General features: G+C 40.5%; 1 protein-coding gene across 1 annotated transcript; it reads right to left on the reverse strand.

The window, feature by feature from the left end:
* Positions 1-9,672: 9,672 nt before the first annotated feature.
* plrg1 (pleiotropic regulator 1) lies at positions 9,673-22,248 on the reverse strand. The gene is made up of 15 exons (XM_017713525.2): positions 22,086-22,248; positions 21,353-21,459; positions 20,632-20,765; positions 17,571-17,621; positions 17,016-17,109; positions 16,534-16,624; positions 15,967-16,068; positions 14,534-14,626; positions 14,102-14,251; positions 13,332-13,433; positions 12,908-13,010; positions 11,791-11,899; positions 11,530-11,669; positions 10,882-11,075; positions 9,673-10,788 (listed from the first exon to the last, which is right to left on the reverse strand). Exons 1-15 carry the CDS (start codon positions 22,092-22,094, stop codon positions 10,729-10,731), a joined length of 1,539 nt encoding a protein of 512 aa, XP_017569014.1. The 5' UTR covers positions 22,095-22,248; the 3' UTR covers positions 9,673-10,728.
* Between the last annotated feature and the right edge of the window lie 1,142 nt (positions 22,249-23,390).

Below are 23,390 nucleotides of genomic sequence, written 5' to 3' on the forward strand. Positions count from 1 at the left end.
CCAGCTTCAGACTGACTGAGGCTCGCTCCCCCAGAGCGTCAGCGCGCGTGCGGCTGAGGGGCGGGGCTCGTTGAGTCACGAGGACAAACCACAAGCGTAACGGACGCGTGAACGGGAGAGAGAGACGAGGATGTAAGAGAGAAGGGGCAGAGGGAGAGAGACGACTACTCTGTTTGGAAAGAAAGAGGGGGGAGAGAAGAAACAAAACAAAGGGAGCAAAAGAAAGAAAGATGTAAAAAAAAGTTAAAAGCTGAGAAACAAGGAAAAATGGGAGGGAGAGAGAGAGAGAGAGAGAGAGAGAGAGAGAGAGAGAGAGAGAGAGAGAGAGCGAGAGAGAGACAAGGAGGAGCAAAAGGAGAGACAAAAGAAAGATGTAACAGAGAAAGAAAACATTTAAAAGACGGAAGGAAATAGGGAGAAGAGAAATAAATGAAAGATCAAAGAAAAAGATAAAGGGGCGTGCAAAGGAAAAAGAAAGAGCAAAAAGAGAGTGAGAAAATGAAAGAAAGAGAGAAAATAAGAGAAAGGCTTTACAATCATTTTATTTTTTTAACCGTTTATTATTTCACTCTTCTTAATCTAATGTGTATAAATGTCTGCCCTGTGATGGAATGACTGCCTTCCGCCCGTGATACGCTCCAGCTTCCCCAGCGACACAGAGGGATAAGCGGCTTAGATAACGTGTGTGTGTGTGTGTGTGTGTGTGTGTGTGTGTGTGTGTGTGTGTGTGCTCTTAGACTTAAAAGATCTGATTTTCTTTTCAAACTCAGCCACGTTACTGCAAATCCAACAGCACCATCTGCTGGACAAAACCCTGACCTGCTGTACCTGATCAGTGTCTGGATGTTAGACATTGTTCTTTGTGGTTCTACAAGTGGAGATGCTGGCAGACCAACGTTGATTGTTTATATATATATATACACACACACACACACAGGGTGGGCCATTTATATGGATACACCCAAATAAAATGGGAATGGTTAGTGATATTATATTGGTCGTCGTGGGCCAGTTGAATGCCCCCCAAGGTCTCCCGATCTGGCCTCCTTAGACTTTTATCTTTGGGGTCATCTGAAGGCAAATTGTATATGCTGTGAAGACACGAGATGTGCAGCACCTGAAACTACGGATACTGGAAGCCTGTGCTAGCATTTCTTCTGCAGTGTTGCTATCAGTGTGTGAAGAGTGGGAGAAGAGTCCCTAAAATTGGAAGATAAATGGTCATCCCTGAAAAAATCTAAACTACAAGTAAACGCAATGCATCTACAAACGCACGGAGGTCAGTTTATGCTTCAGACTACTTGAAAATGGCAACAACCGCCAAACTGGCACTGGAAACGCATGATTATGCTAACGAAGATAGCTCAAGCACGGAGACCGACGCTAGCGTCTCAAGCAAGAAACGCAGCCTCCAAACGCCAACAAAGACCCCTGCGCCCACACAAGAAGGAGAAAAGGTGAGGAGAACTCGACTTCTCTCGACCCCACTACAGAGAAAGATGTGACAGATGCAGCCATTCTCGAAGTTGTAAAAAGTCTTAACTGCCATGGTGGAAAGATTCAACTCCCGACTGAATTGCCAACCTTGCGAAAAGTTTGGATTTCAACCTTAAAGAACTTAAAGACTGTAAAGATAAAGTGAAAGCACCGGAAAAGCAAATGTCTGCTGTCAACAGCTGAAAACAAATCTCAAGGAGCGAATATGTGAAATTGAGCGGTACAAAAGGCGCTGCCCAGATAGCAAAATGACATTGATTCAATATTGAATCAACATCAGTCATTATCATTGAATCAACATTGATTTCTGATATTGATTCACCATTGAAACTGCTCATTATGTCCGACATTGAATAAATGTTGAATAAACAACCGAGGCCAACACAGAATCAACACTCATTCAATATTGAATCAACATTGATTTCTGATGTTGATTCAGCATTGAAACTGCATGTTCTGTCTGACATTCAATAAATGTTGAATAAACAACCAAGGCAAACACAAAATCAACTCTTTCAATCGAAAGTTAAATGCAGTAAAATTGATTACGTTTTTTTTAGGTGATTCAATGTTGATTCAAGCCATAAAACAATATATAAAAATACCCTCTCCTCCACAAAGTAAAACTCAAAACACAATTGAGTTGAGTTACACTGCTTTATTTTACTAACCAAACCAAAAATTATTATAACACAAGAAAACAACCTTCATGTAGTGAAGATGAAAACATACAAAAAAAGAAACCATCAGACGTTCATCATGTGACAAGCAGTGTTTCAATTTTTCTTCCTGGGAATGCCACCTTCTCTTTTGGGTGCATAGCGCAGCCACTTCATGACAACATCTGAAAAGGTCAGCAAGGTCAAACCTTTATGTTGTTGGCAGGCTGTAGCTAAAAGCAGAAAATAAAAAAATAACACTTTCAGGTTACGTTCACAGTCTCTTAGCAATTCATTCAAATAGCAAATGGTTCACTACAATGGGCACTACAAAATATACTATGAAATTGAATAAAACCAATAAGAGCGACAGAGTATACCAGTACCAGTAATACCAGTACATTTCCTGTAGTTTATAACACCAATATAATATCCTGATCCTTAGTTATATTTTATATGAATGCCACAAGAGTTGCTGGCTCACACGGGGTGTGGAAGGTAAAACTGTTCACTGTTCTGTTTTTGAATTTTTTTCTCAGCTTGAGCAAACAATCCATTAAACATTATCTCATGTCTGTACGCACCACAATGGTTCAAACTCGAATGAGTGCACTCTCTCTACTTTGCATTGAAAATAACATTGTTGACAGTCTGGAGTTTGATGATGTAATCGATGATTATGCCAGCTAGAAAGCACACAGAATGCCAGTTCTATAGACTACTGACTGAGCAGTACTGACTATGGCTATAGACAGTTAATGAGTATGACTTAGATACTGATCAGCTTGTCAGCAACAATAATAGTAATTATTTACTGATTGTGTCTGTCTGTCTGTGAGAAATTTACATTTACTGTACTGTGAAAATTTGTTTAGTGTTCTGTAGTTCTGAACTCCCGAATAGAACCGAACTCAACAATTGTTGGCTTGTTTTTTACTTTAGACTGAAAAGTGCAGGTGCAAAAGGTCGGGACGACAAAGGGGGCGCTGAATTTTTTTTGGCCTTGGGCACGTTGCAGCCTAAAGATGTCCCTGCCTGCAACCTGCTATTCTTGGCCACCAAGGGTTAAGTGGAAAACTGTGGAAATAAGAGATAACACCTGTAAAGACCTACCAAATATGCAGTCTTTCAAGATGGTCTTTGAATGGCCTTTTACATCCTTTCCCAGCCCAATTAAATTGACAAGCCAATTCGTTTGTCAACGATGACTGCAAAATGCGGCGTATTGTTGTCTCTGGTGTTCCACCACCCACAGCAGCAAACTTGGACACCTACAAAAACTTAATTTAAAATTAAAATTGGTTTCTTTAGTTTCAATTAGTTCTGCTTAGAATTATATGTGGTACACATTTTGTAAAAATAACACATACATACAGTGGGGCCAAAAAGTATTTAGTTGGCCACTGATTGTGTAAGTTTTCCTACTTAGAAAAATGAGAGAGGTCTGTAATTTTCAACATGGGTAACTTCAACCATGAGAGACAAAATGAGAAAAATCCAGGTAACACTGTAGGATTTTTAAAGAATTTATTTGCAAATTATGGTGGAAAATAAGTATTTGGTCACCCACAAACAAGCAAGATTTCTCGCTCTCACAAACCTTCAGATTATCTCAGGAACAGTGCATAGAGAGCTTCATGGCATGTTTTTCCATAACCAATGGCAGTTGCATCCAAGCCTTACATAATTAACCCACCTATTGTGTTCCCGGTCAAACCTGGCCGATTAACAAGTTTCCTCTTTAAAAAGTGGATTAAATTTCATCTGTTTGTTTTGAGCTTCCATGACTTTGTTCACACATGGTATTTGAACATGTAAAACAAATCTGAAATATTTTTCTAAAAATTTGCATGTTATATTAAACTTTGGAACACTCATGGTGATCCCGGTCAAAAATGACCCGTTATTGGAAATGAATCTATAACACTATAGTTAGTATATAAAACAGAGCTCAAGCACATATCTGCTCTCCTTTCTTACACCTCATCATGTAGGTGTCTGAGTAGATACACAAACGCACATGCCTGTATACACACACACACACACACACACACACACACACACACACATCTTATGTTTCTTTTTTGTCTTCCATGGGAACCATTGGACAATATAGATTTATTTTCCACGGCAACACCACCATTCACTTCAAAAGTGAACACACATACATATATACATATATACTTGTATAAATTCCAATAAACCAGTGTTTAAGTTTGGCATAACACATATTAGATATAGACATTTTTGATGATATTCAAATGTATTGAGATTCTCCTGTAAATTATTTTTTAGTTATTTACCCTGCGAATGAGACACTAGATTTAATTAGAGATGGAAAGATCGGCATCGGACGATTTTCAAACAAAATACACGATCGGCAGATTTTACAGATGGTTATTTGTATGTGACTACATTCTCAAACTATCATACAGTGAAGTACACAGAGTTATGTACCTAGCTAGCTATACAGCTAGTTACCCTCAAGTCTCTGAAGCAGATATGAAGAAATGACATTTATAGCTAGCTAGCTAGCTCGTAGCTAAAATGAGGCTATTCAAGCGTTCGCTAGTTAGCTAACGAACTAATGTTTTAATGTTTAATGTTGCTTTTCGACACTGGTAAACTAAGGCTAAAGAAACAGTTCATATTAATTATTCTTTTAAACTTGAAATTACTAAAATTACTAAAGAAAAGATAGCAAGCTAGCCTAAACAACCGTTACCTACCTGTCACGGCGCGCGCTCCTCTGTTCTGTGGAAAATTCCAGAAGGCCAGCTGCAAAGTGAAGGGGCGTATGCGTAGAGGCTGTTGATGTGACTGGTCCACTCACCAGCATTTATTATTTTTCATCTTATTATTTATTATACCACTAAAAAATTAATGGTTACCTTTGATATTGACTCAAAATAATAACTTAAATAATGAGAATATCTCTAAATAATGACATAAAAATTCACTTCATAATCAAAACAAATAGATTTTTTTTTATTTTTTACATGGCAAAAATAGGCTTTTATATATGTGCAAATGCGGTGTCTTGCACAATGCAAGTAGATGGCGGTATGTCTTTTCTTAATTCTAAAAACTTATGCTCCTGATGAGATGGTGTCCTGGATCTCTTCCTGAACCTGAAGAAAAGGAAGGGGAAACTTTTGCCCCAGTCTTTTCACATATTTTATTTAATTTTCTGTGTTGCTTGCTCAAATTCAAATTTTATATATATTTTAAATATATAATTTATATATGTGTACATATGTGTACACATTTTACATACAATATAGGTCAAGTAATTGTGTTGCGTTGTTGATCATAACCAATCAAAATGTTGATTCAATGTCTTCTTTTCAATGTTGAATCACAGTTAAGACTTCAACCCAATAACAATGTTGATTTACAGTTGATTTATGGTCATCAACCAAAATCGACCAAAAAAACCCAAAATCAACATTGATTCAATGTTCCTTTGCTATCTGGGATGGAATCTCCGCGTCCACGGGCTGAAAGAACACGAGGGAGAAAACACCAGAGAGAGTCCAAAATCACTCCACAGTGGTCAGAGAAGATGGAGGATCTTGTTGACTCGGCACATCGACTGGGAAGGAGGGTTGAAGGCAAACATCGACAGATAATCATACAGTTCACCATGAGGATTCATCGGGATTCAATCTGGCGACCTTCCAAGAATCACGCTGCTTGTAAAGAGCACAGCGTTCGCTCCACGGAGGATCTGCTGAAAGCTGACAAGGAGGCACGCAAACTTCTAACAGCAAACTTCTACAAGCATTTCTGGTCTGAAATTCATGAATTCCTGTATAAGGTGTTGATTGAGGCTCTTGATGAACAGGCTCTTCCAGCTAGCATGAAACAAGGGGTTATAATGTTAATTCCAAAACCAGGTAAAAATCCCAAAATTATTGATAACTTAAGACCCATCACATTATTAAACAATGACTATAAGACCCTAGCTCATATATACACAAATCGTCTCAAAAAAGGTGTTTCTCAAATTGTCAGTGAGACTCAGTCAGGGTTCTTACAGGGTAGATCTATTCATAATAACATTCGCTTCATACTAGATATATTGGATTACAGTGAAATGATTGAGGATAAAGGTTTCATTTTATTTTTGGACTTCAAAAAGGCTTTCAATATGATCGAACACCCCTTCATGTTCCATGCTTTAAAGGCATTTGGGTTTGGGATCAATTTCATTAAAGTCATGGAGACACTATATAAGGACATTAATAGCTGGTGGTTGGTTAGTGTAGTGGTTAACACCTTTGCCTTCTACACTGTAGACTGGGGTTTAATCCCTGACCAGGGCAAGCACCCTACACTATACCAATAAGGGTCCTTGGGCAAGACTCCTAACACCACCTTGGCCTACCTGTGTAAAATGATCAAATTGTAAGTCACTCTGGATAAGAGCATCAGCCAAATGCCATAAATGTAAATGTAGCTGTGTCTCGTTACCTCATGGAACCTCACCTCGGTTTGACATGCTAAAAGGAATTCGACAAGGATGTCCTGCAAGCCCAAGACTGTTCATTTTAACAGCAGAAATGCTGGCTATTATGATAAAAAACTGAAAACTTGAAAAAACTTAATGTACTTGGAACAGAGCTTGTAATAAGTCAGTTTGCTGATGACACGACTTTGCTGCTCAAGGATGAACATCAAATTTCTGTTGCCATTCAGAAAATTGAACACTTTTCCAAGGCATCTAGACTATTCCTTAACATCCAAAAATGAAAACTACCATCAATCCATGAGCAGGCACAACACTTCATTTATAAAATACCTGTCAAAACTGTGGTAAAATACCTGGGTGTCTACATAACTAATGATATGAAAGAACATGAGCTACTTAATTAAAAAAAAAATATAGGCGAATGTAAAAACAAACGAAATGCTTGGTTGCAGAGGGATTTATCTATCTTTGGTCGGACCTATTTCACTAAAATGGAAAGCATATCCAGAGGTGTTCATCCTGCATCTGCAATAGCACTCAGCCCAGTCTTTGGTAGATCTGTGAACCAGCTTAATTTCAACTTTATTTGGAAGAATCGAACTCGCTATATTAAAAGAGCTATCACTGTTAAAGAGTTCTCTGAAGGTGGGTTAAAAGCAATAGACTTTGAATTTATGAATGGGACATTCAAACTGATTTGGCTGAAAAAATTTGTTAAATCCCCTGCTAGTCCATCCATCCATCATCTTCTCCAGGGTTCGGGTCGCGGGGGCAGCATCCTAAGCAATGAGGCCCAGACCTCCCTTTCCCCAGCCACTTCCACTAGCTCCCTGGGGGGGAATCCGAGGCACTCCCGTGCCAGCTGGGCGATATAGTCACGCCAGCGTGTCCTGGGTCTTCCCCGGGGTCTCCTCCCGGGTGGACTTGCCTGTGACACCTCCCAAGGGAGGCGTCCAGGAGGCATCCTAACAAGATGCCCGAACCACCTCAACTGGCTCCTCTCGACGTGGAGAAGCAGCGGCTCTACTCCGAGTCCCTCCTGGATGACCGAAATTCTCACCCTATCTCTAAGGGAGAGTCCAGACACCCTGCGGAGGAAACTCATTCCTTGGGAACATAGATCGACCAGTAAATCGAGAGCCTTGCCTTATGGCTCAGCTCTTTCTTTACCACAACAGACGTTAAAGAGCCTGCATCACTGCTGACCCAGCACCAAACCGTCAATCTCTACCCACACAAGTGGCTCAGGTGGTGCAGCTCATCCAGGATGGCACATCAATGCGAACTGTGGCAAGAAGGTTTGCTGTGTCTGTCAGCGTCCAGAGTGTCCAGAGTGTCAGCGTCCAGTGTGGCTGGAGGCTGGAGGCACTACCAGGAGATAGGCCAGTACACCAGGAGCCGTGGAGGAGGCCGTAGGAGGGCAACAACCCAGCAGCAGGACCGCTACCTCCGCCTTTGTGCAAGGAGGAACAGGAGGAGCACTGCCAGAGCCCTGCAAAATGACCTCCAGCAGGCCACACATGTGCATGTGTCTGCACAAATGGTTAATAACCGACTCCATGAGGATGGTATGAGGGCCCGACATCCACAGATGGGGTTTGTGCTCACAGCCCAACTCCGTGCAGGACGCTTGGCATTTGCTAGAGAACACCAGGATTGGCAAATTCGCCACTGGCGCCCTGTGCTGTTCACAGATGAAAGCAGGTTCACACTGAGCGCATGTGACAGACGTGACAGTCTGGAGACACTGTGGAGAGCGATCTGCTGCCTGCAACATCCTTCAGCATGACCGGTTTGGCAGTGGGTCAGTAATGGTGTGGGGTGGCATTTCTTTGGAGGGCCGCACAGCCCTCCATGTGCTCGCCAGATGTAGCCTGACTGCCATTAGGTACAGAGATGAGATCCTCAGACCCCTTGTGAGACCATATGCTGGTGCGGTTGGCCCTGGGTTCCTCCTAATGCAGGACAATGCTAGACCTCATGTGGCTGGAGTGTGTCAGCAGTTCCTGCAAGATGAAGGCATTGAAGCTATGGACTGGCCTGCCCGTTCCCCAGACCTGAATCCGATTGAGCACATCTGGGACATCATATCTCGCTCCATCCTCCAACGCCACGTTGCACCAGACTGTCCAGGAGTTGGCGGATGCTTTAGTCCAGGTCTGGGAGGAGATCCCTCAGGAGACCATCTGCCACCTCATCAGGAGCATGCCCAGGCGTTGTAGGGAGGTCATATAGGCACGTGGAGGCCACACACAATACTGAGCCTCATTTTGACTTGTTTTAAGGACATTACATCAAAGTTGGATCAGCCTGTAGTGTGTTTATCCACTTTAATTTTGTGTGTGACTCCAAATCCAGGCCTCCAATGGTTAATAAATTTGATTTTGTTGTCAGCACATTCAACTTTGTACAGAACAAAGTATTCAATGAGAATATTTCATTCATTCAGATCTGGGATGTGTTATTTGAGTGTTCCCTTTATTGTTTGAGCAGTATATGTGTGTGTGTGTGTGTGTGTGTGTGTATAAATTTATATATAAATATATATATATATTTTATATATATATATATATATATTAAAAAAAGGGTGCACTGAAAGGAACTGTTGGCTGATATTTTGTTGGTTGGTATATTTTAAGTATAGCTAATTGGAAATGGTACACACAACTACACAACTGTTTATTGGTTTATTTCTTTACTATGTTAATTCTAAAGTTGTTTTTTTTTTTGAGCAAATAAATGTTAATTAACTAAAATCATTTTCTCAGACATTTTGCAGTTTCCATTCTTCCAGCTTCTCTCTGCTGTTTTTCACAGAAATCTATAGCAGCATTTCTTCGCACCTCACAGCTCCGCCTTAGAAGTTGGTTTTTAAACTCCAGTTTAAACAGTTCAGTGGATTAAGTTGTATCTAATCTCCTCTCAAACACAACAAATAACTTACTTAATGGCTTTATCTTGTGTTCCATTATACTTTCTTTGTTTCTCACCTTACCTGTTATTACCATCATTATTTATATAGGCTGAATCACTAAACAGACAGTGATTTCTGGGTCTTTATTTTACAAAATGCTGCATTCATGATAAATGCCATGAGTAGCAAAGCCAATTCTACAAACACCACATCATCCAACTGGCACTGGACAGGTTTTAACGGCTCCCTTTGAAAAGAAATGGTAATAAACATGAACCCAAGGAAAGTTCATATTTCAACCGCTTTGCTAGGCCTGAAACACAGGAGCCAGAAAACGTATTTACAAACCATGAAAAGCATTTTTTGTGTAATTTAGCCTAAAAGCCAGAACAGACAAATGGAGAAATACCTGCTTAGCCCACAGAAAACATTCAGAAAAACCTTCTGGAAGACACACCAGACACTATCTAATTCACAGATTACTTGCAAATGCTATGTTGAGTAAAATGTTCTGGAAAGATGTTTCATTTCGATCACTACAACCAAGATTGTAGTGATTCTAGTCCCAAAATTCATGATGTTCATTAAAAGGTTTTTTCCCCAAAATACATGCTTAACTAATCGCTGAGATGTTTTAAAAAAAAAAAAAATCATTCAGTATGGTTTAGTATGAAATGTGTGTGAGTGGTGGTGATAGGATCAAGACGTCCACCTCAAAGCTTCATCACCGAACTTTATTGTTCAAAATGTTTATAAATACACTGCCTGATATCTGAGACACTGGTTTTATGTGTAAATCACGGTGGAAAGGTTTTAAAGCTATTGCTAAACACTTTTTTACTTTCATCAACATTGCATATAAAAAGTCAGAAGACACGCGTGGGTTCACTGGTGGTTTTGGACAGTAAATAAAATATCTGTGTTTGTGTTGTAGACCTTGTGACCCCTGGTTCCCATCACCACCACTGTAAAGACATTTGAGTCTCTGCATTAAACCATTTCACATCAAACCACTCTGAATGACTTTGTTTACGTCTCCACCACTGCAGACATTTTGAAAGAACAGCTGAATTCCCTTTAAAATGTTACTGCAACAATGCTAATGCATTTAGGGGTGAATACAGGGCAGCAGGTGTGTCTTGTCAACAGAAAACAGCGAACACCACAAAACAAAGCTGAAGACTTTAAAATCGCTTTCTCTTGATAATCTCCGGCTTCCAGTTGATCGGGTGGGTTTCCTCAGTCTGAAACAAAATTAACAACAATTAATTTGTTGAAAACACCTGTTAAACACTGCTAAAACACCTCTTTGTGTGATGGTGAAAGCTGTGACTCACCGCTGTGTCGTCCTCCTTGTACACTTTGATGGTTTTGTCGGCTTCGGCGGTGATGAGGCGGCTCTCTGAGTGGTCAAACACGCATGCGAAGATTCCGGACTCGCTGTCCAGAGAGCCAGGCTGGACCACTGCATGGATCCGCTGGAAATTATAACCCGTCCTCCAGTCCCACAGGTGGACTGTACCATTATCAGCTGAAGGGGGGACAGAGAGATAGACAGAGAGTTAAAAGGGGAAACCAGAAGAAAAAGAATACATAAGAACAGAAGAGGGAAAAGAGTGTTATCAAAATGTTATCCATAGTAATAAATATTTAGCACTGTCAAAATATTTTGAGATATTATGTAAAATATGCCAACTCTCAAGCCTGCAGTCTATCATGGGGCGACAATAGCAAAAACTACCGTCATAGATGATATATGCACACATAACTCCAAAATTTGACACATATTTAGTGTTGGTAAATCCACTGCCTTACTACACTACAGGCATAAATGTAACTGCAAATATATTAGGACTAATGTGATGCACTGTACTGTCACAGCCCTAAAAAGTATGCATTTATCTATCTCTGCAATGAGGAATCTTCTGTTCTCCATTCAAAGCAATAAAAAGTGTGAAGGGTTGAAAAATGCAGAAAATGCTAACCTCCAGAAACCAGCACACCATCAGAGTTGACAGCGAGTGTGTTGATGATTGCGTTGTGTCCGGAGAGATTCTGAATGAAGTTTCCATCTGGAAATTTCCACTGCTTGATGTTGTCTGGGGAGCCTGAAGCAAAAGTGTATCTAAAACAGCAAGAAAGATTGGTCAGGGTCACTTTATTCACAAGCCAGTAATAATGACTTACAGGGAGTTTAATCATGAATCACTTTACAATTAAAGAAGAAAATCTTTTTGGGAGCTTACTGTCGCGGATGCAGAACGACAGCTCGGACAGATTTCTTGTGATTAGTCAGTGTGGCTCTTGTCTTTCCAGCTATCAGATCCCACAATCGGATCGTGGTGTCGTGGCTCCCTGCAGCACAACAACAATAATAGGAAAAACAGTTATGTGCTATGTTTAATTAATAAACAAGTAAACTGCCCAAATACCAAACATGCCTAAGTAGTCTCTCATCAGCGTTGAGTCTAAATTAACCGCTGCCTTCATTTCCTAACTAATCTTTAGCATTTCACTCTGGCAAGCTGTTATACTCACTTTCATTATGTCACACTGACTTCTGGTTTAGGCAATAAATATTGAGATTGTTTTTACAAAAGAAAGAAAAAAAAAAAGTAGTACCATTACAATATGCAGTCCTACAGAGGAATCCTTAAACCGTTTGGAAATAATCTTATATCTTTAGTCCTTTGGTGCAAAACTGCACTGTATGGCATTAATCTGAAAGTGGCAGCTTAACTGCATCGATTCTGGAATGTCAGAATTGATTATAATTACAATAAAGTCATAAAACTATGTAATCAATAAAGTATGCAGATTTTTTTGTCCAAAAATTTTTTTTTTATTCCAAATGTAAAAGTCGTTAATGCAGATCTACATTCCATCACTGTCCAAACAGTTCTCTAAAATAGTTACTATTCTTTTTAGCAAGTCATTATCAAAATGTATCCTACATTTCAACTTATTTACACTCCTTTGTGTGGGTTTATGTACCAAAAACAGTCACAGTCCATTCTTGACAAACATTTTTCAAAAGCACTCAAGAGAGAAAACACGCCTTGTAACCTCTAAATGAAAGTATAGAAACTTTGCTGTCTGTGCAGCAAAGTTCCATATATAGACCACATGTTCTGTGGGGTGAACAGTACATATCAAAATTTTAACATGAATATATTACTTCAAGCTCCTTTATTTAAATAAATCAATAACATGTGCCCTTTAACGGTTCTCATATAATGAAAGTCTTTTCAAGCACAAACATGCTGCTCTGTGTTGTTTAGATATGACTGATACAGTATTTCTAATAAATAACTGTGCTGTAGTGTGCGAGTTGATCCATATAAAGAGATGGCAACGTCTTACCTGTAATGATCTGAGGTTCAGAATTCTGACACTTCACTGTGGCAACCGTGTTAGTGTGTCCAGTCAGAGTATGGACATTTGCTTTGGTTCTTATGTCCCAAACCTACAAAACAAACAAACATTACTGAGGTTGAATGATTCTCCTTGCTAAGCACTCTAGTTCAAAGGCAAATTCTCCTCCCAGGTCTACCAATTGATTTACCAAGCAGGATTATTCAGTTAGCTATGCAAGTTAAGCCTAAAATCAAGCAGGTCCAATAGCAGAACAGATTAGGGACATTTATTATTGGACAGTCCTGACTTCGAGCTTACATTACAGGGCTAAACTTAGAAGTGCTTCGTGAACTGCTCCCGTGACTTTGCTTTATCTATTTCAGGCTAATTTTGCACATTCGGAGTAAAACAAGGTATTTGGGGGACTCACTCTGGCTGTAGCATCTCGACTGCACGTCACCAAAACGTCAATGGTGGGATGAAGGTCCAGGTCATAAACAGCACTCAGGTGACCGTGGTAGTGCCGGATTACCTGCAGAAATAAAAAACAACCTGTATATATGGCTATAAACAAACAACGAGAGGAAATCTACAAAACAACTACAAATACAACCTAGTTTAATTTGCATAATTATAATTAGACTTCTTGAAAAATACCTAATTTTTTTACACTGCCATGCTTAAGAATAGGTATAAAGATTTTGTTCTCTGACTAAAGGTGCCAGATGAATTCATGCTTACTTATATAGCTTACTTTTTTAAGATGTTTTATTATTTTAAAGATGTTTTATCATTTATTTATTAAAGATGTCTTACATATTCTGCCTAAATTAATGAAAAATGAAAGATTTTTCATTCAATACCAGCAATAATTGCATTTCCTGCACTAAATTGACAATGTTTAATAAAGAATAATTCACATAATTTGTGTTTATGTTTGAATAATAATTAATGAAGTCATTCAGCAAAAAGTTCCATCTGATCTGCAAGAATTAAAATAATAATAAATCCTCCCTTAGTGATCAATTAAAAAAAGACAAAACAATCCATCTATTGGCCATCTACCCATTTGTCTATGCCCATCATCTGTATTTGTCTATATTATTGTATAAAACTATCTGTCTCGTGGGTGCTGCTACCTCTAATGATGTAAATAATATCTCGTCCCTCCATTCTCAGCCTGTGCATTTGTATTAGTACCTTATTGTACTCCAGATCCCAGCATTTGACCTGTTTGTCCTCTCCACATGAGAACAGGTACGGGCTGCGTGAGCTGACTGCCACACCTCTCACTGTGCTGATGTGACCAGTCAGAGACAGCTTCAGCTTACCACTGGCCAAATCCCAAATCTGAAAAACAGTCCCTAAATCTCAACACCATACACATAAACTACACTGCTCTCTACAAATATATATGCATTCACATCTGAAAACACTTGACATTAAGTACATGTTCATAAATGCTATTAATCTTCATGTTTATAATTTAGTATTATGTATTATCCAGTATGTATTGCGATTTATGCAGCTTCCATCAATTATTCAGTATCTACTATGAATTATATACATATGAGTGATTCAGTAACTACTATCAGTTATTTAGAATGTCCTACATGCAGCAGAAAGACACACCTTTATAGTTCTGTCTGCAGATCCAGTGACGAACCACTGATTTCCAGGCTCCACTGCAATAGACCTCACCCACCCCAGATGACCACTGATAACCTAGAACAAACACAGCCATCAAAACCACACAGAGCTACACAAAACCTACAGGATTAATGCTATGGGTTGCAAGAAACAACGTATTGAGAAGACTGAGGGGACAGGAATTTACAACTCCGTTACCAAAAAAGTTAGGATACTGTGCAAAATGTAAATCAAAACAAAATCCAATAATAATTATTTAGACATCATCTTTAACTGAAAATAGTGCAAAGACAACATGTTAAAATGCTGACGATTAGGCATAGCGAGTTTTTTTCCTTGCCACTGTCGTTACTGGCTTATTCACTGGGGCTTGGACCCAGATTTTCTTTCTGTAATGCTGATTGTTCTGTAAAGCTGCTTTGTGACAACACCTGTTGTAAAAAGCACTATATAAAACTGCTTGCTTGCGGACACTGCGAAATGTTATCGTTTTTAATAAAACAAAAATATATGCCCATTTTGAATTTGATGCCAGCAACATGTTTCAAAAAAGGTTGAGTATGATTATGTATTAAAGGAGCATTAAAGGAGTCTTTCAGAAGTAATGACTTGGGAGGGGCTCACCACTCTGAAAGACTGTGCAGGCAAACAGAATGACAAGAATAACATCTCAATGTAAAAAAGCAAAGAACTTTGGGATTTCATCCATGCAAAAAAGAAACTATATAGAAACAAGATGCAAAAACACTGCCACCTTTTCTAAGCAAGAGCTAATTTAAGAGGGACTGAGGTAAAATGGAAAAATGTTCTTTGGTCCAATTAATAAAAACTTGAAATTCATTTCGGAAATCATGTGCGCTCCGTTCTCTGGACTAAAGAGGAGAGGGACCATCCAGCGTGATGTCAGCTCAGTTTACCAGCCAGCATCCATGAAGATATGGGAGTGCAATAGTGGCCATGGCATGGGTGACTTGCACATCTGTGAAGGCACCATTAATGCTGAATGATACATACAGGTTTTGGAGTAACATATGCTGCCTTCTAGATATCGTCTTTTTCAGGGAAGCTCTTGCTTATTTCAGCAAGACACTGACAAACACAGTCTGCACAAATTACCACAGCACAACTCTGTAGTAAATGAGTCTGGGTGTTAAACTGGCCTGTCTGCAAATAAAACGTGACGCAACACAGTGGAAAACATGTTTTTGTCAAAACGTTTTCTGAAACGTCCCTGGCATTCAATTTAATATGGGTATATATTTTTAAGGAAACAAAATTTCTCAGTTTCAATATCTGATATGTTGCCTTTGTTGTACTTTAAATTAAATACAGAGTTTAGATGATTTGCACATCATTGCATTCTGTTGTTATATGGGGTGTGCTCTCTCGTATGTGATTGTGCAATTGCTGCTCACCCGGTAGAGTTTCCATGGTGGGTGCCACTGTGGTTTGGGCATGGTCGGAGCTTTCCTGGGAACCAGAGCTGTATTCTTCATTCCTCCTCCTTCCATTAGAGCCTGGAAGAGGACAGTGAAAACACTGACAGTGAAAAAGAGAACAACAATAACTTTTCCCTACGACCCCGACCCCATCCCAGGATAGCAGAAAAAGAATAACAAGCTAACTGATTAAAATTAATCTGAAGTACATCTATACATATGTAGAAAGATGCACTGCCCTTGCCTATGCTACACCTACTTTCATCATCAGGCAACACCCATTACCACCCAATTCCATGGTTACAAATTTAGTTACCAAACAATTACTTCCATGGTTACATTACTCCCAGTTTCATGGTTTGATACAATCATTGCGACTGCTATGCTACTCCCAATGTTTACATTTCTTAGATGTTTATGTTACAATCAATTCCATGATTATAGTTCATCCAGCTCCATTGTAAAGCTATGTTCCAATTTATAGTGATCTTCAATTCTGAAATAAAAACTACACCCCTGAATGAGCAGATGCATTCTCCTCACCAGGGTGTGTTGTGGAGGCTGGGATCGCTCAGCTCCTCCAGCATGTCTGTGGATGTCTCCAACACTGGCTGCAGTACGAACCGCATCCTGTCTATAAAGCAACAAGAGCAAGTGCTCACACATTAAAAAGATATCTTCAGTGGTCAACACACACACACACACACACACACACACACACACACACACACACACACACACCCCTAACTTAAATAAATCTGAATCAATAATACAGGATCACAATCAGCACCAGCTCTCTAGCTACAAAATTAAGGGAACTGATGCACAACTTGAGGCAGTTAGCACCAGGCTATCTGGTGGGGTATGTACTTTCAGTGCCTTTCTGCTACATTAGCCTCATAGCACTCGTAGCTCCAGTGCTAAAACTGAAGAAGCAAACATGTCTTGACTGATCGCCTTCACTTCAAGTAAAAAGGGGTGGGGCTAGTCATGCTTTTATAAGTATCAAGTTTGTGTATGCTTACCTTGCTTGAGATGGAGGCAGAGCTAGAGCCATAGACTGAACTCCAGCTTCACTGGGCATTTTCTGCAGCTGAGTGTCCGCTGTGAGGGCCACACCTAAACAACATTGTAACTGTTAACTTAATCCTAATAGAAATATGGACATGACTGATAGAAAATCTGTAGAATTTGACAAAAACTGCAAGCCAACTCAAATCCTGTGTCCCGATTTCTTTGATTTCATTATTTAGGTCATATATATGTTATTATATATAAATAAATGATAGTATTACAAATGTACTACAGATTACACAGCTATGTCATTAACACTCTATAATGTGTTATCACCTACACATCTTATCTACACTACAACATTAACACATGTACACTACACTCCACTTAATATTGTGCCTGATTTAACATGCCAGAATGAGCTTAGTTCTAAAATCAGCCACAGATCTTATAAAATATAAAACAAAATAATGCATGAAAACACTAAACTTTGTTGCACTAAAAGCTTCAGTTTAATAAGCATAAGTATGCCTGATTAAAGGTTTCTGACAATGTTTAGGACGTACCTGGTGCGGGTGGGTATGGATGGGTTCCTGTGATGAGATATTCTGCATCATCTGTATAAAAAAAAAATCCCTAAGAATTAAACTGCTTCTGTTACTGTTCAGGACTAGCATATGTAAATGAGCTCTGCCCTGTACTGTGCTCCATTTAAAAATACTGGAACACTTCTTATAATTTCAATGTGCAAAGGTAGAGCTTAACTACCATAGGCTGAACAGGTACATGTCAATGTTTTGGTTTTCATGACAAATTTAAAATGGGCTACTTTTATGGATTAGTTTCCAAATATGGATTAAGAGATGAATGGTACCTTTTGAATTGCCATTATTAAAATCATTAATCTATTATATAGACCCTTTTTCTTTTTACCTGTGAGAACAGTTAAGAACTAATTGATAATAAACTAAGTTTTCTTTCTGGAAACGCTTCTGCCTGGTTAACAAAAACAGACCCTTAATATAGAGCAGCAGCACTTAGGAAAAATGGACTCAAACTTTGCTTTACTTTGAATTGATACTGACTGGGGTGCAACGGTTATTCAACTTGGTGGACTAAAATCGATGACCAAATTAGTTGCCAACTAATTTAGTAGTCTGGGTCGGGGATAGGCTCTTGCCTCAAGTGGAGGAGTTCAAGTATCTCGGGGTCTTGTTCCCGAGTGATGGTGCAAGGGAGCGGGAGATTGACAGGCGGATTGGTGCTGGGTCAGCAGTGATGCGGGCTCTTTACCGGTCTGTTGTGGTAAAGAAAGAGCTGAGCCATAAGGCAAGGCTCTCGATTTACCGGTCGATCTACGTTCCCACCCTCACCTATGCGCATATTTGTTGCACTCACTAGAAACGTTTTGACATTGACGCTTACTGGGGACTTGACAACAGTGCGATGTTAATGTCAAGAACAAAATCCTCAAAGCGCGGGAGCTAAACTCAGGGGGAAAAGTTGTCAGTTGTGCTATTTGTAAAGCGGGCCTTGGCTGGCATGAGAGCACATAATCCATGTTGGAGTATCTGAAGAGGATTCATCTTGGTAAATTACTCTAAATTACGTCCCAAATCGCATACTAGCTCACTAAATAGTGAGTAGAAACAGCGCGTATACCATTAGAGGTGCACTCATTAGTGCAGTGTGTGAAGTACAGAAGTGTGTGGTTTGGGACGCGGCGATAGCTGCGTTGGCGAGCTCACTGGCTAATGTCAAAAGCCGTCCTATTTCCTGCCGTGAGCAGAAATGCAGCTTCTCTGGTGTCGCTAATGGAGTTTGAACAGAGAAGCAAGTAACTGTTATTCACAGCGACTCTGTTCATTTTCCAGACAACGTTTACACTCTAAATCCGAGACCATGGTTCTCAGGCGGAAAAGGGTGGAGAGCCCTCTCTGGGTCGGGGATAGGCTCTTGCCTCAAGTGTAGGAGGTCAAGTATCTCGGGGTCTTGTTCACAAGTGATGGTACAAGGGAGCGGGAGATTGACAGGCGGATTGGTGCTGGGTCAGCAGTGATGCGGGCTCTTTACCGGTCTGTTGTGGTAAAGAAAGAGCTGAGCCATAAGGCAAGGCTCTCGATTTACCGGTCGATCTACGTTCCCACCCTCACCTATGGTCATGAGCTTTGGGTAATGACCGAAAGAATAAGATCGCGAATACAAGCGGCCGAAATGAGTTTCCTCCGCAGGGTGTCTGGACTCTCCCTTAGAGATAGGGTGAGAAGTTCAGTCATCCGGGAGGGACTCAGAGTAGAGCCGCTGCTTCTTCACGTCGAGAGGAGCCAGCTGAGGTGGTTCGGGCATCTGGTTAGGATGCCTCCTGGACGCCTCCCTTGGGAGGTGTCACAGGCGAGTCTACCTGGGAGGAGACCCCGGGGAAGACCCAGGACACGCTGGCGCGACTATATCGCCCAGCTGGCCTGGGAGCGCCTCGGAATCCCCCTTGGAGAGCTGGTGGAAGTGGCTGGGGAAAGGGAGGTCTGGGCTTCATTGCTTAGGATGCTGCCCCCGCGACCCGAACCCCGGACAAGCGGAAGATAATGGATGGATGGATGGATGGACGTTTACACTTTTAAACGCTGCATCGGCATCGAGGCTGCCGGCGCGGTCAAACTCGGCGAACACAGGAGAGCGATGGCCAACGGGTCTCAGTTCTCCACAAACGTTTAGCTCCACTCGCTAACAGGAAAAGGAGGCAGTTCTCCGTGAACACACAGGGCAGCTGGACAGAGGGTCCAGCTGTCTAGCAATTTAAGCGCTCATAGAGAAGTTCGCCACTTTCCCCTCCGCTCCGTCACAGCGCGCCTCCTCTGACAGAGAGGTGCGGACTTTCCTCTGATTCAATAAAGACCTGTGACTTTACATTCACTTGCAGCAAAATGCAGACAGACAGCAGAGCACAGACTGCACTGTTTAAATTTAATATGCACATTTAGAATTATTTTTTTATTTACTAGATTAAAGAAAAAATGATTTAGCTTTGTTATAGCTTACTGCTGCTACTTCGCACATCCTTGGTTATACATTTTGACAGGAAAAACACTGGAGTATTGATCTTTTGTATTAGCAGTAAAGTTCATCTATATTGTCTGCAATGTTAGTTAGCAAAGGCATAAAACAACCTCAAGCTATATTTAAAAGCTACATCAAAGTGATCTGGTAATGTGGTGATTCACAATCTGAATAATCGATTAATCATTTCATTAATCGATAGATTATTAAACTATGAAATCAGTGGTTTGTTGCAGCCCTAATACTGACATTCATTAACACTAAGTAAGGAGAAGAGAATGTTCCAAAGGTAATAATCAGCGCTTTGGGAAAGAGGGTTGCCAAACAACTACAAAGGGCTATGAATTTAAAGAGCTTAAATAATATTAAAGAATATGTATAATGTTTAATTTTAGTTTATTGTTAAATAATGAATGAATCCACTAATTAAGTTATTTCCAAGTTTTACAGAAGGCTCTATTTACAACTCAGCCTGTTTCTACAGGAAACTGTTCACATAAACTCAGCAGTGTTATAAATTCCGGCTCTTCCAGATTCAGCAGTTACATTATTTGGAAGGACAGTGTCACTCACCGGCCGGCAGGTATCCTGAGCTGTCAATGGGGTCAGAGGGGTTGAGAGGTTTTCCTCTGACTTCTTTCAGAACAGGCATGTGTAAGACTGGACCGTACTCAGTCCTCAGCTTCACCAGCATCTTCACCTTGTGACTAATAAAACATAAAAATCAATGGTGAGTTCCAGCAATCTGATTTCAAATAAGCCCATAACTCTTTGTTTGGTATTCATTAATTGGTCAGGGGCTCTGTCTTGATTAGTCAGAAGGTCATCTTTGATTTTTCAAGAGATCAGTCAAAAAAAAGCTTGGTCCTGACCTTGTCCTGGTAAGAAAGCTAACCCTGACTGATCAGAAGGATGTCTTTGATTTGGTAGAAGCTCAGCCTTGATTGCTTAGGATCTAGGTCCCGTCTGATCAGGTGCTTGTCCACAAATGATCAAAAGATCAGCTGTGACTGGTCATATTCCCTGAATGGTCAGATGCTCAGTACTAACTGGTCAGGAGTTAGGACCTGTATTCATCAGTCCAAGAGCTGACTATGATGCAAAAACCTTAACCAGCCCAGGAGCAGGACAGGTGTGCAGACGTTGCCATGGTGATGCACATCCCAGTAAAAAGTGATCCACAAAACTAAGATGAAACCTACATGAGACTGACCCAAAGTTTAGCAGGTGTGTTAAACAGGAAATCTCTAATCTGTGCTAAACTCTGGCTGTTAATGACGCCTGCTGGACTCACCTCTTTTCGTCCAGGGACACTGGCTTAGCGTGGTCAGACACAAACATGTCATGAGTCCTCTTCAGTGACCTGAAGAGCAGTGTATGGACAGAGTGCTTCTGCACCTCCTACAGAGAAAACATGTACATATCAACACAGCAAGGCACACACAAACAGTTACAGGCACATCCTCTCTCTACACTTACCTGGTCCATTCAGGTAGGCAGGTCTACAGCTTAGGCCTGGGCCCCAACTAACCCTGACAACAGCTACATGCTTGTTTAAAAGCCATCATTCATTTATTGACCTAAATCATGAAAACCATAGAAAAACGTCTGCGATAATTGTGAGAAGGCGTCGACCTAAACTTTCATCAGCATTACATATAAAAGTCAGAACATAGGTGTACGTTCATTGGTGGGTTTATAAAGTAAGTAAATAAAGGGTCTAACTGTATTTGTGTGGCAGACACTGCGACCCCTGGTTCAGATCACCACCACTTTAAAGACATCCGACTTTCAACAACGAACCACTTCACACCAAACGACTTTGTTTACATCCCAACGACGGAATTAGCTATGCTTAATTTTGGAAAAACCGCTGGAATTACCTTTTTAAACGTACAAGCCACTCACACCCAAATACACACAAATATTGACAAACGAGCAGCGAGACGCACAGACGGTGCAGGCGCCGAGTTAAGGCAGCTTATCTGAGTGAAGCTGTTTAAAGCCGAGAAAAAGACTCTCCGTACCTCCGTCATTCTGGCGGCGTTCCTCTCGCTTTCGGGTTTTAATATGAAGCGGGATGAGATATGGCTGAAAAGTGTTTTTTTTTAAATGAAGAAACAGAAGAAAGTCACACACACCGCGCTACACACAACGGAAACGCGCGAGCAGCTCCTTCCTTTAATTTCAGATAGAAACTGCCGGAGAAACAGCGTACAGCCCCCTACTGTTCAACACCGGTACCGCACTGCTCCGTGTTCGCTGCTGTCAGCCTCCCTAATAACTGTACTCGGGCCGAAGTGCACTGGGTGAGCTGTGAAGTTTATCCAGTATGTAATTATACACACGTGGCTGAATCCCTCCTGAATATTTCTTACACTGTAGACTGGGGTTCAATCCCCACCTAGGCAAACACCCTACACTACACCCATAAGAGTCCTTGGGCAAGACTCCTAACACTGCCTTGGCCTACCTATGTAAAATGATCAAATTGTAAGTCGCTTGTCAGCCAAATGCCGTAAAAGTAATGATTGTGTGTCTTCAGTAATGCATTCGTTTATTATGTATAAAAATGTCAAATACTCAGAATTCATTTAGAACACATTTACAATACATAGTGATAAGGCAGATGGGAAAAACATCTTGCTCCTCACTGTCACTGGTTGAGTTTCTTCATGTAATTCTTCTGTTAATATGCTTCATGCAACATTCACTTGCTTAAACATTATTTGTGGGTCTCTTCACCTGCTTCAGTCCACTGCTGCTCCCACAATCCCTCTGCCCTCCTGAACTAAGCAAATAATTCACCATATCCCAATAAAAGTCTTGAAAAATTCATTATAAAGTGGGTATAAATAGTCCAGTACAATTCAGCTAAGCTATACTGTCTACTACTAAAGAGAACATTCAGTTCCCTCAAAAGACTTTAGAAACACTGAGATTAATAACTGACTCATCGACACATTGATTTATCAGTCTACTCAGACTTTAGCAGAGTTCAGTCCACTCAGTCCACTCAGGCTTTAGCAGAGCTCAGTAACACTGAGATTGATGACTGATCATTGGTTTATCAGTCCACTCAGGCTTTAGCAGAGCTCAGTAACACTGAGATTGATGACTGATCATTGGTTTATCAGTCCACTCAGGCTTTAGCAGAGCTCAGTAACACTGAGATTAATAACTGATCATTGGTTTATCAGTCCACTCAGGCTTTAGCAGAGTTCAGTAACACTGAGATTAATAACTGATCATTGGTTTATCAGTCTACTCAGGCTTTAGCAGGGCTCAGTAACACAGAGATCAATAACTGATCGCTAAATAAATATTTAATT

Source organism: Pygocentrus nattereri, chromosome 22 (genome assembly GCF_015220715.1).
Source record: "Pygocentrus nattereri isolate fPygNat1 chromosome 22, fPygNat1.pri, whole genome shotgun sequence".
Taxonomy (NCBI): Eukaryota; Metazoa; Chordata; class Actinopteri; order Characiformes; family Serrasalmidae; genus Pygocentrus; species Pygocentrus nattereri.

Coding starts and splice junctions, on each gene's coding strand:
- plrg1 (XM_017713525.2), bottom strand. Junction 20,766..21,352: donor GTGTCCCTGGACGAAAAGAG/GTGAGTCCAGCA, acceptor ATGTTTTATTAG/TCACAAGGTGAAGATGCTGG. Junction 17,110..17,570: donor TCCATACCCACCCGCACCAG/GTACGTCCTAAA, acceptor AATGTTGTTTAG/GTGTGGCCCTCACAGCGGAC.